Raw genomic sequence first — 18,164 nt, 5'->3', positions numbered from 1 at the left:
CAGGGCAGATAAAAGGGCACCGCAAGCTGTCAGCGTGCTTTTGCCCGACAGTGCCTCCCTCTCTCATGGCCATACAGGACTTCAGTGGCATGCTGACCTCCCAGGTTTGTGCAGCCCATCAACCAGCTGCAGGGAAGTGCAGGAGCACTGCAGCAGGCAGTCTGTCCCACACTGGGAGTCTTCATAAAGGGGGATCAGCACTCACTATAGGAATTCTGCAATCCTCCCTTCAGGCATTCTTCAGCTATTTGTGAAACAGGGATGCAGAGCTTTTTCTGGACAGTTTTCCAACACATCCTTCCCCTCCAGAGCAGTCCTAGCTCTCAATTGCAGTACCAGGGTAAAGTACAGCAAACAGGCTGCCATACCAAGGACTCCAGGGAATGTTTCACTTCACCTACTCTTGGGCGTGGGGAAAAGAAGGGAGATAAAGACATCCAATTCCACCAACCTGAGTGATGACAGAAGCCTTTATTGGTCGAATTTTGCTCCAGGGACCAGCGGGTTCCTGGGCAGCTTCCAAACATGGTGCTTTCTCAGGGAGCGGAGGGAAGGCTTCCTTGTAGGTTGGAGGATCATTCTCTTCTTCAGAGTTTAAAGCTGTAACTGGGGTAAAGCAAATAGGGTAAATGAGACGCCCTCCCTGCAGAAGTGCTCCTGTTCACAGGCAGTGCAATTGTAATTAGGCACCACTAACAAGAGAGAGCAAATGGCTTGTGCACTGCTATTAATCCTATTACATCCATGCCTGTGGAGCTGCCAAGTCTGGAGCACGACTGACCTCAGCATAGCACAGACTGCAGTGGATGCCACGAACAAACAGCCTTGTCTGAGCTGGCACAATGCATGCAGGGAGTGAACGTGCAAGTGAATGGTGGCAGCAAAACCTTATTGCCAACTTTGTCAAGAGGGGCTTAATTAGGAGAGAACAGTCTGAGGAGAAAGTATTGAAAGGACCAGAGCAAGGGTGCAGGTCAGAAGTGGATAAGACAAACATAAGCTCAGGAGGAAGGCAGAGAGAAGGGCTATAGTTAGGGCAAAGTCCAGGGAAAGCCTGTACGTTATGTTCAATTCAGTTGTGCACTGGGCTGTGCCAAGTGGGCCAGCTCACAGCTGGGGATGGCTGCCAAAATCCATCACTGAGTCAGTTCATACGGTTACAGTGACTTTCCCAGCACCTGGCTGAGCAAAGGAAGGAAATGACAGCCCAGCACACTGATCCCATGAGGCTCTCATGTAGCCCAGTGCCCCACTCTTGCATGTGCCCCGTTCCCAGGGCTGGCAGCACTGCTAGTCAGAGCTCTCTGAAGTGTCAAGGCTTGTCTCCTCACAGCCTTCCACTGTGCAGCACCACCACTGTGCTGCTGAGGGTGAAAAGCCAGAGTCTGGGAAAACACTGATCTAGGAACAGAGAATGCAACATCTGCATGCTTGTGCTCACACAGAGTGAGCCTGGGCAAGAACATGGAACGTTGCCTGTGCAATCTGGACCTAGAGGCACATCACAGGAACTCAGCTGTGTTTGCTTACCTTTCACTTGCTGCTGAGCCAGGCCACTGCGGTGTTCAGCGAAGCTCTCCTGGGTCAAAACTGCCACGGAGCTCATTGTCGACTTCCCACCCACACACAATCCGGGTATGCCACTGGAAGAGACAGAGGAGGCAATAATATCACTACTCAGGATGCACGGTCACTCCAGGAAGACAAAGTATCTGTAACTGAGCACTCTTCCTGTTATCCTCTTGAAAAGCACCCACAGTGCCCGTTGGCTGCCCAGTTCCCTTGTTGAACCAGACAGGAACTCAGGGGGGATATTTCCTCCAAGCACAGTCATCACCAAAACCAGAGCTCCTCATTAAGAAGGCAGAGGATGTGCAACCTAAGAAGGTCACTGGAAAGAGGGACACCATAAGTTGTTGAAGCATAATCTAATTAATCTATCAATTATTAATGGTGTGCAATTTTTAAATGCGTATGCGAATGTCTGGATAGTCAGTCCAAGATCATTGTATATCCATAGAGAGAAAAGAGAAAGGGCCTAGGAAGCTGCCTCTTCCTGAGAAACTTATTTAGGTGCCTGAACTCCTGCTGACTTAGGGAGACACTCAGAAAGCCACTCTGTCAAGTAAGCTCAGCAACAGCAAGATCTATAGCTCTCCCAGAATATGAACTTACCAGCTAAATGGTCAGTAGCCAGAGAGTCCGTCCTGTAAGCTGCCCGTTTGTCAGCCTGCCAGCTTTTGCTTTATAGAAAAAAAAAATTAAAATAAATTAGGTGACTGCTCCAAGACAACAGAAAACCATGACACCCCTGTTACTGTAACTTTCAAAAGAGCATGGCCCGTATGTTTCAAAGTTGCACTTATCCAAACCAGTCTCATATCCAGTTGCATCTCACCACACATGACACATGTCATGTTTTACCAGCACTACAGGTAGTGCCACTATCTACTCAACCCTCACAGCAGGAAGCCTGGGGTAGCTACTCTTTCATCACACTGGCTACAAGAATAGCCATCTAGTATCAGGCAAAAATACAGTCAATTAATAACAGATGTGCAAGACAGACACGAAATTTAAGGGTTGAAAGCAAGAGCATCAGTATCTAGTCAGAAGAGACTAACAACCTGAAAACCTGCCAACAACGCTGCCATCAGTCACAAGTTAGGAATGTAGTTTAGTGGAGCTTGGGTGAATCAACATAGACGTCCTCACAAACTAAGGCAAACACTCAGGGCTCTCCACACTCAGCTGCTGGGCAATCCAGCTCTGCAGTTTTTATTGAAATAAGATCATGCCCCAGAAACTAAATTCTGTCTCCAGCCCTAAATCTGCAAGCCAGAAAAAGAAAATTCACACTGGTTTACATGGACTATTTTAAACGTGTACACAAGATGGAACCAGAAAAAAAATACACTGTTGGGAGGAGCTTTAAATCCCCTGAATCTGGATCTACAGATTTACTGAAAAAGTGTTTTAGAATACAAGTAAAAATGTAAAAGCCAGTATAGTATACGCTCTGCCAGATGTACACCTGGAGTCCCCCGTAGCCATTACATGTGCTCCTGCAGGGCTTGCACTCTCCTAAAATCCAGTGCCTCTGCCTGCTTCTGGGACAAGAGGTTCCTCTCCCACACACACCCTGCAGTGCTCTTCGAACCATATTTTGAACAGCAAACTCAGACACTTTTCAGTAAAGTGACAGTTGCCATCTCCAACCTTTCAATGTGCCAGAAACAGCTCCCAAAACCACAGTGTCGCTCCTAAAAACCCAGCATTGCTGAAGGGGTGTCTCACATCACACTAAAGTTGTGGCAGTAAGGGAAGGCAGCAGTACCAGAAGGAAAGGAGGGAAAAACAACAAGAGCAGTGACACAACGGGGCCATACAGGCCTGATCTGCAACTCAGCCAAGGCTGAGGTTTTCCCCTACTTCAACACACCTCTTACAAGGCAGCATGACCTGTGCTGTCAGAGCAATAGAGCTAATGTTGCAATTAATCCTGTAATGATCTGCTACTCCAACACAAGCAGGTACCAGGCCAGCCAGTCATGCTGCTGAAGTACAGCTGCTGCAGCACGCAGACCTCTGCAAGGCATTTGCTGGTGGACAGAAAGGGTGGCTAGTAACTTGATCCTGGAGAAATACCTGAGTTCTCCTCACTATCCAGGGTTATGCCATGGTGTAACACGTGGTTACGTGTCCCTGGCACACGCCTGCGTGGCACAAGCTGCCACAGATCCGAGGAAAGCGCATTAGTGGCACGGCACCTGTCCCAGACCATCTCAGCAACACCTGCAGATTCCACGGCGGCTCCTCCAGCCTGTTGGGTCACTGGCGAGGGTGCCACCACCTCATGGCAAGCTACAAACAGCAATGAAGGCAGGAAGGCAGCATCCTAGATATCACAAGCAGCTGCTGAGGTCTGGCTGGAGCCTTGCTAACGGCACAAATATCCTTGTAATTCTCACTTCTCCAGAAAACACCACCTGGCTGATCTTGCATGTGCTCTGCTCCTCAGAGGACGTGGGTAAGATAAGAAGTTAGTGAACAACACCCAATATAGAGCCTACCTGAAAGCCATGACCTCAAGGCACAGCTGCTGGTTTCGCTGTGTACACCAGCTGCAGAAATCTTCCTTGCAGCCTCCACCTCAGAGAGTTGCCAGACATTCAAAGAGAAATTGAAGGCCAGGGTTTATCTGCATGAATTTCTGCCTCGTCACCCATATAACAAGCTAAGAACAAATGCTCCTCATCTCCAGCAACCCCAAGCATCTGGTATATTGTAGGTCTCAGGGATTCATCTCTGGCCAAAATTGAAGGCAACCATTAGAATGGTATTTTAAATGTAACATCAAAACCAGCAGCTCAGGCACTGCATTTGGATCCTACACCTCCCTGGTTTCCCACTTAGGTTTTGAAACTAAGGTTACAGCTATGTCATGCTAGTGTGCGGCTGACTGGGTCAACAGGTTTCAAACTGCCAGGATGATGCACCGCCTGTAGTGCTGTCCTTGTGCGCCAAAAGAAGTTTCAGAAGTCTAGAGCACGCTTAAATAAAGAGAATGAAATAATCCTAAAAATAACCTCCAGCAAGGGCCAGACCTAACCACATGGGAAACATTTGTATGAAGAGAAACAAAAGCAAAGTCATGAGTTAGGCTGCCAATACAATCAGTACTTGTGGACAGAAATGTCAGTTACATGTTATTTAAAAGCATATTTAATAAAAACATTAGCACTTCGTTAATGGAGGTAGCTACAATCCAACTCAACGAGGACCACACACAGTAGCAGGGCTGGGCTGGTTGTGGTAGCCACCACCCTCTGTCAGATGTTCATGCAGGGCAGGTCGATCTTTTGGTAACGAGTGATCATAGATGAAAATACTTGCTTTCTGAAAACTGACTGGTCTCCCAGAGATTAAAGGCCCAGACCCCTTGGTTTTGGGGGGATCATGCTGGCAGACAGCCGTTGTGTGGCGGGATGAAGTCTCTCCCTTCGCATCGATTCCCGACATAGGACATCAGGGCGTGCAACACGACCACAGCTCTGGACGCCGCCAGCCCTACACCTGACCCATCCCCCGTGTTTACTCTTCCACTAGCGCCGGCCTCGCCGCCACGTCCTGCCCCGGGCAGGAGGAGCCCTGTGCCGGCCCCGCCACTGAGGACGTGCACACGGCCGCGTCCTGCTGGCCGGCCCAGCGGGGCAGGCCCCGGCGGTGCCTCTCACCAGGGCTGAGGGAGGGCTTCCCCGGCCGCGCTCCGAGAAGGGCATCGGCCCTGGGGAGGCTCCCGCGCGGGGCTGTCTGCGCCCGGAGCCTGCCCGGGCCCGCACCGCCACCGTGTCCCCGGGGCAGCGGCACAGCGCTGCCCCTCCGCTCGGCCCCGCGGTGCCCGGCCGAGGGGTGGGGGAGCCGCCAGGCCCTGCAGGCCGGGCCGGGCCGAGCCGGGCCAGGCGGGCGGCGCCGCCAGCGCCACCTCAGCACTGCCGGCACCGGGGGCGGGGCGGCGGGGCGGGGCGGCGCCCTTAAAGGGCCCGGCGGGCCCCGCTGTCACCGCGCCCCCGGCGGGGCCGAGCGCGAGGGGGCGGCGGGGGCGCGCCGAGCGCAGGGGAACCGTGCGGGGACGGGGCCGGAGCGCGGCGAGTGCCCTGGGGCAACTGCAGCCCCGACAGCCTCAGCCCAGCGCGGCCCTGCGGGCTGCAGGCCAGGGGCGGCCGCGTCAGGCGAGCGGGGGACATGCGCTCCCGTGGGGCCCGGTGACAGCCCCGAGCGCGGCTCCGCGGCCGCTGGAACGCTGCCGGTGGCGGCAGCGCAGCAGGCACGGCCAGCGCCGGACCCGGCGGTGGCACCTCCCGCCGCCAGCGATGGCCAGGGAACAGGGCCAGGGCGCTCGCCTCTCTATAGCACGGCAGGAGTGGGGTGCTCAGCCCCGCGGCCCGGGGCAGGCTGCGCTGCCCGCCGTCGGCGCTCCGCGGTCTGCCCGACGCTGGACGAAAGCCCGCCGCTTTGGCTCGTACCGGGATCAAACCCTACGAACGCCTGGGACGGCGTGGAGCCGCCCCGGCCTGGCTGCCCCCTCCCCGCGCACCCACGGGGTCCGGCGTCCCCACCGGCCCGGCCCTGCACGCCGGCGCTACGCGGCAGCTGCTGCCGGCCGGCACAGCCGTGTCAGCGCCGGCCAAGGCCGCGCCGGGGGGCTGCACTGTCCTCACCTCCCGCCGCCGGCTGCCCCCGCCGGACTTTGCCCGGCCCCGCCGGCGGGAAGTTAGCGCGGAGTTTCCCGGCGGCGCCGACACGTCGGTGCCCCGAGGAGGATGCGAGGCCGCTCCGGGCCGGGCCGCCCCCCCGCCCCGCCAGCCTCCACGTCGGCGCCGCGGCCGCGGCGAAGGGGCCGCCCCCCATCCCCCGTGACTCACTCCGGCCGGTGCCCGCTCGCCCGCCCTGCTGGAGAACCGGAGCGCTCCTGGGAGAGCGGCGCGGCGCCCGCCCCGTCGGCTATATAGGCCGGGCCGCTGCCAATCCCCGGCCCGCACGTCAGCGGGACATGCCCCTTCGCGCCGGGGCCGGCCCGCCACGCGTGCCCCGCGCCGCCGGGGACGCCCCGCCACCCGCCCGAGCTGCCCGGGAGCCGGAGGCTCTGCCGGCGGCCCCAACTCCCGCAGCCCGGCCCAGCCCGACCCGCGGGTGGCTGCCGCCCGCTCTGCGCGCCCCAGGTCCGCGCTGCCGCCCGCTCCCGCTCGGGGCTGACACCCGGGGGACAGGCCCGGCCGCCTTCCCCGAAACCGCGCATTCGCCCCCGGAACGCGCTTCCCACTCGCGGCCCGGCAGCAGAGAGGCCTGGGGCTGCTGCAGGACCGAACCCCGCGCTGGTCCTTCCCCAGCCCCGCGGCGGCCTCGGGGAGGCAGCTCAGCGCCACAGAGCTCAGGATTACCCACTTTGACCGAGCCCGTTTCACGCAGGTTTCGCGAGCTGGAGTGGCTCTCGAGGGCTCTGATCAGTCTGAAAACCACAGCTGGCACCGGAGAGAGTGAACACCTGGGGCTCCTGCCCGGTTCCCCCAGTGGGAAGGGACACCGGGGCCCCAGGCGGTCCCTCGATCCTCCTCCTCCTGTGCAGACTGTGTCAGAGCAGCAGCTAAATGGTCTGAGGTTGCAGACAGGAGAAGGGGCCAGGTAACAAGAAGAGTGAAAAAAGAAAACAACCAACCAAAAAAACGACAAAACCCCCCCAAACCACAACATACATCCTTCTCCCCCATAGAAACAAATAAATTTTAAAAATCCCTCTCCTTATTCCAATCTTTAATTTGGAAATGGGGAAGAGAAAAGGAGGAGGAAGGCAAGCCAGCAAGTACAATACCCTCCGTTCCTACAGAGAGGGTGTTTATTAGTTTGTGCAATATCAATGTTTTTAATTATTAGTTCTGCACCCTCAAGGAACTGAGGAAAAAACCCCATCCCGTCAATGTAAAAAGACACAAAATTTGAACCGATTTTTGCATTAGCTCAGTCTCTGCCCATTTTCCTACACAGCATTAATTTTTCTTATCATTCATACCTTGCACTTAGTGACTGTTTTTTCTTATTTCCACCTTGCTCTCTCCCAGACCCTGGCTAATGAAACACAAGAACCTGCTCTGTGGAGCTCTGACCACAGAAATTCAAGGTCTTTGGGACAACTGCTTTTGATAACGTGCAGCAATTTTTAGAGATTTTATGCACTGTTATTTACGGAAACATGGATGGTATTTAGCCTTTAGTAAAATTATTATTACTTATTTTTAATGAACAAGAGTAGATCTCTCAATTTTTCCCTCTTTTAATCTCCTGGCTGGGAGGACATCATTAAAGCACTTGAACTTTTTGACACAATTCATGGCTATAAATAAAAACACACTTGTGGGTGAAATCAGGAAGTCTGCTAAACGGCGAACAGTCATCGAGAGTTGACACCATGCCCAGGCACCTCAGTGATCTATCTCCCCTCACGGTGGCCTCTCCTCAGAAAGCCTGTTGATCTCTGTGCGGATGCAGGGATACTGCTCCAAGCCCGGGGCTGCTGCACAGAGAGGCAGTGACTGCTGCTGCCACGTCAGATACGCTCCGGGAGCCAGGGCTGCTCCAACACAAACCGCCGGGGCTGTGGATGCCAGCAGCAGCACCCTGTAAGGCAAGCAGGCTCGTGCCTAACAAGACAGAGGTGGCTCATGCAAAAGCAGAGCTCTGGGAACCTGGGCAAACTGGAGCACCTCCAGACTTAGGGCACTTGTGCTTCCAGGCAGCAGCTGGAGTGCAAGGTGGTGTAATTTGGGACTCAGAGCCTGAGCCTCTGAACCTCGCTTGAGGTGCTTTTCTGGTGCTTTCAGTCCCTTGTGTTTATCTCCCCAGTGCAAAACAAGGCAGGCTCCTTGCAACGTTCTAACTTTACCCTGTCCAATTAACTCTGACATAAGTCCCACGATCCCCGGTGCTAGGGAACCAGAAGAGCATCACCACTCCCAGCCTAGAGCATCTTACCAAGACATCAACATCCTTCTCCCTTAGCTCCACCTCATTATCAGTTCAGTAGAGGCCCTCTGTGGGGACATGACACTTTGTGCCTGTGGGACAACCACACAGCCCTCTCCTGCTATCTCTACTAGTGCTGCTGCAGCCCCTGGGGTTGCCAGGTCGTTATGGATTTCTGGCTTCTATCACAGCTTCCTCTCTGGGTTTGTTTAAGAGGGAATCTTCCCCACGTGTTTCTGTAGCTCTTCTTTTATTTGCAGCTGCAAGTGGTGGGAGGGAAGCCTGCCAGTCCCAGAAGCTACTGGAAGGCCTAAACCATCTCACTGTGTGCTACCCTCAAATAACAATTTCTGCTGAAGGAAACCTGTCACAGGCTATTCTCCTTACAGGAAGATATTCCACAGGGAAAGAAGGGGGGGGAGGGGGAAGGAAGAGCTCACCTTTCCTCCCACATTTAGTAAGTACAGAAGTGTCCTGTGCATAGACAAAAACACATTTAGAGGGTGCCAGGAGGCTTATTTCAACCTGCTGCTCCCGCCAGCACATCAACCATCCACGTCCCACCCCATCCCCCCCCTTCTGCAGGGGCTCCTTGGGACCTGTTCTGTCTGCTTACTTGTCCACAAATTCAATCTCCTATTAAAACAATGAATAAATAAAAAATACACTTATCATGGAGATGTGTGCAAAATAGCTCCTCTATGAGTAAGGCACAGGAATTTTTGGTAGCTGAGGGGAATGCAGACAGAAGAAGGTACCCAACCTCTTGACAAACATTAAGCACTCTCCCTCTAGCATCCCACTGTTTGGCAACATTACAACAGACCCTAGTTTCATGACCTGTGAAAACAACTGAAAAAGAAGCCTCCCAAAGAAAGCACCAAAGTGCAGCAGAAAGGGTGAAGGATTGGGCACTGTGTAGTTTTCATGGCTTATCAAACCTGGCACCTCATGTCACCAATCTGAAGGAGGACACACAAATGGGACCAGCAAAAATATTAAACACGCACAGAGATAAAAGTAACACTGAACAGGTTTGGGGCTTGTTTTTTTGGAGCATGTGTTCAATACCCGTGTGAAAGCAAAGGTTGAGGAGTTAAGAAGCTTTCCATAATCATTCCCCTCCAGGATTCTTAGGGAAGGGAGAGGAAACTTCCAGCTCCTTAAACCACTGGAGCAATGACCACAAAAAGACTGGTCTTTCCTGGCACATTCACCCTCAGCTGAGCTGGGATTTTGCAAAGGATTTCTTCTAGCCTGTTCGTATTTTCTGTTGTTATAAGAGATTCCAATTTTTCCTGCCAGAAACTGCAAGCCTTATTTGGAAAGCAACCCAAGTATGCTCCAAAGAGCATGTGCTGTGATTTTATTTCCTGTTAAATATAACTCCAGATTTCTAAAACTGTACAAATAAGCACCCTTTTTGTACCCTGGGTGCTTATCCTGCACACAGAAGTCAGAGAACACAACAAAAGAACTAACCCTCAAAGCATCTATTTCAGCACATCCCTCGATAGCAGCATGAAGAGAAAAGGGCTCAGGGAATACTTTGCATCACACAAGAAAAAGAAGTGGGAGAGGATTCAGGATGCAGGGCACTTGTATGCCAAGGAGTACTGGGGTTCTCAGCCAAAGCAAGCAAAATGCATGTCTCAGCTCTAAAGCTATTGCTGTGGCTCACTCTTTCATCTTCCAATAAAATGTTTGCATTTCTACAGGAAAAATCTCTATTAAATTGAAGGGTCAAATGATACAGATCTTCCTGCTAAGAGAATAAAAAAAGACTTTCATCATAAGAAATTACCAAATGTGAGTCCACATTGCTTATGTCTCAGTGACTCTGAGACCAGTTTTTACTTATCTGCCATGAAGAAGGAAACTTCCAAGGATATGCAAATTAGACATCTATCTTCCCCATTCACACGCCAGCACTGGGAAGAAACTATTCCGTAGGCTAAATTCTTCCCCTTGGCTGTACTTAATGCAACCTCACCATCTTCAGAGGCCCACTGTAAATACCCAAGTAGAGAACTACAGACAGAAAGAAAAGTCTGCCCAGGCCTAGACACTAATCCCAAATCCAACTATTTAGAGATGTTGTGAAGAAGGGAGGGTGGTGGAATTAAGACGAGTGTTTGTCTCACATGGGACCTGGGTGGTATAAATAAAGGGTCCCAGGTGGGTGCAACACAACTTGCCTTTCTCCTGGTGAGGCTGTTTATTGAGGTAACAGGTTGTTTATTAAGGTAACATTGTTTATGCAACCATCAGCTAGCAAAGAAGATACACACTGCCCTTCCCAGCCTATCACGGGGTGCTGGGGCACACAGAAGAGGTAGAAAGAACAGGAGCAACTTACTGGGGTGGACAAGTGTGAACAAGGAGCTTCAGGCCTCCTGATTGCAGAGGGAAGAAAAGCTGCTGGTTTTACACAGGGACACTGTGAGAAAATGAGATTTAATGCAAAAAAACCAGTCAAGAGACTCAAGCTCTACTTAGATTTGCTGCCGATTTAGTGAATTGGCCAGTGAAATCCTCTTGGTTGCCCTGGCTGTGCACACACAGCCTCTTGATTTACTCTGTGGACTCGTTATTTCATTTCAGGTTGTTTAGAATGCTGTGATCCTTGGATGCCAGGTGCTATGACAAAATAAATGCCTTTTCAGAGATGAGAAACAGAGTCAATAGACAGTTTAATGAATTCAATCCAAAAGCAAAGCAAAAGGAAGCCACAGAGGACAGGTCAGAGTCCACCCTTCCACTTTCACTGGGAGAGAAATCTGATTTAACATAAACTCAGCTTTCAAGGAGAAGTTGCAAAGGAGTAGAAACAAACTTCAGGTGCTTGGCCTTGGGGAGCCAATAAACACTTTCATGAGGAATAAACATGAGGGATAAAGTATCTTTCAGTTTTACAGTAAAGAAAAACACTGTCTTGACTCAAAAATGGAAAAAGAGATTCAGAAAACAAAGATTCCAAATACATTGCCTGGATCACAGAAATTCAGAATATCTGACAACAGGCTTGAGGGCTGAGTCTCTCAGGCCTCTAGTCCAACCTCCTGCTCAAAACAGAGTCAGACCAGCGTGTTCAGGGCTTTCCTCACTCAGGTCTTGAAAACCTTCAGAGCTACACAAACTTTCTGTCCAACACCTGATTACCCTTATAGTGAAAAGAGGTTGCTTACTTGCAGTTAGAACCTTTAATTTCCATGTTGGCTCTTCATGATGATCTGAACTTGCTTTTTAGTTTAAGTTACCAGCACACTGTGTGCTTATCATACCCAGGTACTTTCAGAGTGGTGCTGCAGCACTGCTCTCTGTTCACAACCTACACTGCAGAAGAACAAAAATTTTCAACGAGTAACAAGCTGAGAGGCACTTCCCAAAGCCTGCTAAGTATCCCAGTTACCCAAGAAGAGAGGATTTTGGAGATACTGTAGAACAGAGCAGGAACTATTTTCTTCCTGCTCTTCAAAAGGAAAAACTTTCACTTCACCCTCCTCTGGCTACTGGGTTGGAGTTCTTTTGTTTACCTTTCAGTGTCTCCTGTTCCCCCTCCAATGGCCACTGCACTTTAAATGAACACGTGGCAACTTCTAATATTTTTTTTTTTTAAAGAGATGCTGCCAGCAGTTCTCATGCACTATACATCACCTAACTTGAAAAGGCAAGGGGCTTGCAAGCCCTGAACTCACCTTTTTGCACATTACATTTTCCAGATATATGACAGTCAAAGTTGACTGTGTCCCTTAGCTCGACCCTGTCACCACGATCAGTAAGACCCTCCTCCAGGTACTCTGAAGCTCACGTTTTGCAGGGCAGAATTTAAGGACTTGCTTACAGCAGTGTATAAAGATGACAACAACCACTTCTTTTCATGTCAATTAGGTAAATATATACAGGAAAAAAAAAAAAGGAGAAAATTGGCAAACCAAATGAGACCTCCCTAATGCCGTTTTTCAGGGGGGCAATGGAAAAATTGCAACTTAAGCAAAAGTGTAAACAGACATTCGGTTTTGTCTGCTTTGTTTGGCTTTCAGTTCTTCATAATCTTGCTTAGCTACTTTGAAACCAGGTATTGTACAGAAAAACCTAAGCAAAGTTGTTCAAGGCTCCTTGAAATATTTTAAAGATTCCTCAGTTTCTAATGTTTGTTGGATAACAAAGACTCAAGAGAACGCTGAAGCTCCATTTCTATAAACTTTCTATGCACTTCTGGTATGTTTTGCTCCGAGTTCCAGTTCCCCAAGTCACATGGCTTCACAAGACTCTCTAATTCTGTAAATTTTCTTTTTCTTTATTTCTACCTTTCAGTTGCAACAAGCAGTTTGAAATCATGAACCAGAAAAGATAGCATTATTATGACAAACAAACCCCTCAAAAGAGTAAATCCTGAAACTTGCAGGGAGGCTAGAGCTTTGTTTGGAGAGGGAAGGAACTATTTCAAATTGAAAAAAAAAAATCTTCAGTTTGGCAATAATTCCTCTGAAAAGGCATTAAAGTAAATACCTGATTCCAACTGCCACTTTGGAAAAGCAATGCTGGGACCCTCACTATTTAAGCACTGCCTTCTCTTTGTCCTATTCATAGCACATGCAACAGGGGCTCAGCACATTCACAGACAAGCACTAATTCCTAATCTCTACTAGGCCAAGCAAAAGGCTCTTCATGTGTTAGACAGAATTACATCACAGTGATCTAAACTGACAGTGAAAAAACCAGACAGTCTTCCCTTCCAAATCTCCAAGGCCACTCTAAGCCTGCTATGAAAGAAGAGAGAGAGAGATAGCGAGAACTCAGAGTAAAACTATTTCCCCTAATTGTTACAAATAATATTATTTTACGCTTAAACCTCCTTTTCATAACTGAATCGTTCCCAGTTCCACCCTGCTCATCTTTGGGCTGAACTGGAATGGTATGTGGGCCATTTTGGGTACAATTTTTTGGTTTGATACCTCATGTTGCCCACTCCTCCACTCACCTTGTTATTTTCTTTTGGATTAACAGAGTGGTGTCCTGAGCAAGGGGAGTTTTCAAATTCAACAGAGAGGTTTCTCAAATTTGCAAGAACTTCTAACCTTCTGTAAATATTCATTGCTTGCTCTCATTTTACCCACAATTATGCAGCAAGCAGCAGAGCTGTCAACTCAGGATTTTAATTTCATGGAACTATAAGAGCAGGTGTAGAACTTGACTTTTAAGTTTCCTCAATGCTACATAGCCAGCCCTATTTTTAAGCAACAGTCATATACCTACAACTTGCTATTCTCCAGACATTCCAAGGGTCCTTGTAAGACCAAACACCTAAATCCCAGCAGGCTGTATCAACTGCTGAAGCATTCATTTTGAAAACAAAGGCATATACACTAACAGGCCAACCATAATATATCCCCCACTCTCACCCTGCCTGCTCTGGGAGTTGTTCTTTTCAGCTTTCCTTTCAACTGCTCCAGCACAGGTCTACATTCAGCTTTATCACTTGCACAGAGATAACAGCAATCTTACTTTCTGCTGTGCAATGGAAACAGCTGGGGCCTGGTTTGCAAAGAGCAGAGCCCTGCTCTCCTCTCTGGGAAGGGCAGGGGAGGTCAGGCAGCCTACACCACCTCCAGTGCCCACTGGAGACACATAAATGCCACCCAACTTCCAGGGACAGCAGCAACAAGTCCATTTCAATTGCTCCTGTCCTCCTGCCCCACTGGGGTTTTCCCTGGCTTTGCCTCTGTCCCTGCCAATAGGGAAATCTTGGTCCCTGTTCCTGCTATACAGCTTGCCTTAGTCTTTGTTTGTCACTCATCTTTGGCAAGTGTCCAGTTTATTTTGTGAAACATCCAGTTTGATTCTCAGTGCCAGAAATGTACAGATAGACAGAAACACAAGACCAGCAAGAAGCAGAAGAAAAGCAGCAAGTGGTGCTCCTGCTCCCTAATAGAACACTGGCCATCAAGGCAGTCTGTGTTCCTCTGAGAAAGGAGGTTGCTGACTTTTCAGACTGACTGCAAAACCTTTAAAATACCATTCAACCAAAACTAGCAGGGGTGGGGAAAAGGGACAGGGGAGTGGTGCCCAATACCCTAAACCAAGCCTGATATTTAAATGATGTAAGAAGATTATTCCAGTTATCCAATCCCCGATGAAAAATATGCCAGAGGTTAGCTTTATGAAAATCAGCTACACCTGCCTCATGCCACTTACTGTGAGATATGATACTGTAACCTTCCTTTAAAACTAGAGTCCTGATACATACCTTACCCCCTGGCCTGTGTAGGGGTCAGATGGCACTTCATGGGCTTTGACAGAGATCTCAACAAGCAACTACCACCTAATAACACAGGGAGAAAGCTGGGTCCTGCATCCTCCCAACGGACAGCAATAGCCAAAACACAACAGAGTTTCAAGTCCTTCCTCCTTAAAATCCAGTTTGTTACTGGGATGTTGCTAGATTCACAGCTACAGCACACAAGTATTGACTGTCATATCACCAGCACTCCCAGAAACTCTCATTCACAGGTATTTCTCATTCAGGTGAAAGGTGTGCTGTACACACAAGTTGTATGTGTGGATGCCTCTACCAGACAGGAATGTGTGCTGATGGACGTTTGTAAGCAAGTCCTTTGTGGAAATCTGCTTCTTGGTTTTGCTTTGTTTGCTTGTTCTAGTGTTGGCTTTTTTTTTTAGGGGAGTGGTGGTGGAGGGAGGGATGGGTGTGTTTCTTTTCTCCCATTAATGCTAAACAAATCTATCCATTCCATCCCCAAGCTTCTCCCAAATGGTTCTCTCTCTAATCACTGAAAGATCTTCAGTAAAGACAACAAAACTGTTGCTGGAAAACAGTTCCAGACACTGTGCTGTAAGGGAATCTGGTACTACTTCCATTTTGCATCAACAAGTAAATCCATTTTATTTTGCAATTAAATTAAATAATGTCATTTAAGGGAGGTTGCATAAACATTACTGTGCTACTCAACCCCCTCAAAGGCAAAACTTTTCCTGTGATTCATCATTTCTTGGTGTCTTACAGCTACTGAACCAATCCCTTCCCTTCTTCCAGTGCTGTTTTTCCATTGAAGTTAAGCTCATTATGATTTCCTCTAACTGAGCCTTTTGTGGTCCATCTTTTCTCTCGGGTCTCTCCCTGCTTTTTTCTGCCTCCTGCTTTGCAGGGGCCTCTTTTGTGCCTCTAGCTGGACACAGCTCCTTGCTCCAACCCCTGCTCCTCACAAAAGAGTAACATGCTTCCCGTGCTGCCTCAGCAACACAGCCAGCTCCCAGAGCCAGGCAGCTGTGGCCAAGGTCAGCCCTCTGCACCCGCAGGAAGTACTTCAACGTACTTAACTTACTTACACGCTAATGTATCTAGGAATGATTTGCAAAATATTACCAGATATTTTCGAGGCTTGAAAGATCTACCAGATGCATGAGTCAACAACATTAAACCAGTTGTGAGAGACAAATGATGTCTACCAGCAGGATCAAAGAAAAGTATCTGTATTATATAGCAGCTGCTAAAAAGGATCCCCGTATCTCTGTGAGATTGCTGGGGAAATACCAGAGCTTGTGTAGGTAGAAACACCAAAGACCACCTAAATGAAGTAAAAATGAACCATTTCAGCTTTAATATAAGTTTCTTATCAAACAAAATAAACCCAGAACACTCATCACTGCCCAACTACTTCTTGTTATAATTAAAACCTTAAACACATAAAGCCTCCAGCAACTCAGTCTTCTATACACATAAAATATGCTCAATAAAGAAGCCTCTCCCCCCTTGCTTTGGCTGGAAATTGTCCTCCTCATTTATTGACACACCTTTTTTCAAAATGACTCTCTGATTCCCTTTCACTGAAGTCACACCATGAGAGCTAAGGGGCAACATGAGTTCATGGAAGGAAGATGGGGAAAAAGGTCACCAGAATCATTAGGCATGCAGGACTTTTCCATTTAAGATGGGAATGCAAATCACAAGATTTTAATAGCAGATTTTTAGGACATAAACAGTCTTTCTTTTAAAGCTAAAGGACAATATAAATATACAAGGATAAATATAAAGCCACACGCTGAAATTTTTCAGGTGTAATCCCACATCCAGGATAAACCTGTAATCCAGAATTATTATTCTAAAACTAGAAAATTCTAAAACAGAAAGAGCTCTTGAAACAAGCCCTAGATTCTTGCCTTAATGACCAGCCCAGCACGAGCACCTGGGGGCCAGAGACCAGCTCCTGGTGTCCCCTGAGTCCTCTGCAATCCCTTCCCCATAGAGGCCCTACTGCCCAGGGCCCTCCCTCCCACTCCAAATGCACACAGCCCACAGTCAACACCACAGCCCCCTGCAACAGACTCTGCAGGAATGCTTCTAGACCAAAAGCCTAGAAAAAACAGTAAGTAAAATAAAAAAAAAGCATCAGCAAAGCAAAGCCCACCAAGCTACACAACAGCATTCTCCTTTCAAGAGTCAGGTAATTAGGAAGAGAGGCCTAATCCTGCATCTGGGTTTTACTTTCCTATCTCTTCTTTATCTGTTTTCATATTTTAATACAAATAACACCTACTTACTTCTTGCGCAGACCCACGTTGCAAAAGTTCTGTAGGCTCTGGGCCTCTCAGGAACGTGCTCTTGGACAAGTCAGACTCATTACCTCCTGGATGAACATGCCTTTCTCAGCCTGCTTTAAAAATCCCCATTGCAACTTCATCAGTGGTGCACAGAATCCCAGAATCACAGACTGTTTGGGGTTGGAAGGGACCTTAAACGCCACCCAGTTCTGCCCCCTTCCACTAGCCCAGGCTGTGCCAAGCCCCATCCAGCCTGGCCTTGAACACTTCCTAGGATGGGGCAGCCACAACTACTCTGTGTATCTTGGTCAAGACTGTAACAGCATTGCCACAAGGGTCCAAAACACCCATGGGGACACCTGACAGCCTTGCCACTTCACTTTAAGTTTCATTTTATAAGCTCCACACAGGATAGGCCTGAGGGTTTCCTTCTGTAGAATTCTTGAATACAAAACAAAGCTGAATCGTTGTCAAACGACTTTTTTTAAAAGAGAAAAAACATTTTTCACAGAAATCTGATGCTCTACAGAAATCATTTTGTCAAAATGATTTGTCAAAAGGCTCATATTGTCAAAATCCTCCCAGTCACGGTAAATGAACCACTCATTCATCAGGGGAGGTTTCAATTGGATATTGTGAAAGATTTCTTTCCTGAAGGAGTGGTCAGGCTGCCCATCAGTCACCATCCCTGGAAGTGTTCAAGAGATATGTGGATGAGGCACCTGGGAACATGGGTTAATGGTGAACACAGCAGTGCTGGGTTAAGGGTTGGACTTTTCCATCCTAAATGATTCTATGATTCTTACCACACACCCATGCTCAGTTTGAACATTCTGGACTGGCCCCAGTGCCACTGCAGACTATTCTGACCATCTGACTGGTAGTGATTGGGTGAATTACCCAAATTTTCACAGCAGCACAATCCTAAGTGCATTTGTACTTAAGCTTAGTAAGCTTCTATATACTAAGAGAAGACTATGTTTTGGGAAAGGCTTTATCACCTGAAATACTGTAACCAGTAAAACATCCCAGTTTCCTTCAAAAAGGTGCAAACTGTGCAAGCTGACTTGTCTGGGATGGCTCTCACT

At 48.8% G+C, this 18,164-nt stretch overlaps 1 protein-coding gene across 8 annotated transcripts in view; it reads right to left on the bottom strand.

Moving 5' to 3' along the window:
- Window positions 1–18,164, bottom strand: part of HDLBP (high density lipoprotein binding protein) — a 39,189-nt gene that overhangs the window by 18,720 nt on the left and 2,305 nt on the right. For 2 of the 8 annotated variants that reach the window (XM_064666835.1, XM_064666837.1), the window contains exons 2-4: window positions 2,176–2,243; window positions 1,531–1,643; window positions 452–606 (exon numbers count right to left, since the gene is read on the bottom strand). In XM_064666835.1, the coding sequence (XP_064522905.1) occupies window positions 452–606; window positions 1,531–1,606 (231 nt within the window). In that variant the 5' untranslated portion in view covers window positions 1,607–1,643; window positions 2,176–2,243. Of the gene's footprint in view, window positions 1–451; window positions 607–1,530; window positions 1,644–2,175; window positions 2,244–4,073; window positions 4,093–4,896; window positions 4,916–5,237; window positions 5,257–6,221; window positions 6,241–6,425; window positions 6,529–10,876; window positions 10,896–18,164 lie in introns of those variants that run through there. The other 6 variants (XM_064666843.1, XM_064666836.1, XM_064666839.1 and 3 more) reach the window with 6 other exon arrangements.

Source organism: Pseudopipra pipra, chromosome 10, assembly GCF_036250125.1.
Source record: "Pseudopipra pipra isolate bDixPip1 chromosome 10, bDixPip1.hap1, whole genome shotgun sequence".
Taxonomy (NCBI): domain Eukaryota; kingdom Metazoa; phylum Chordata; class Aves; order Passeriformes; family Pipridae; genus Pseudopipra; species Pseudopipra pipra.
This window is presented reverse-complemented; position numbering and strand designations above follow the sequence as displayed.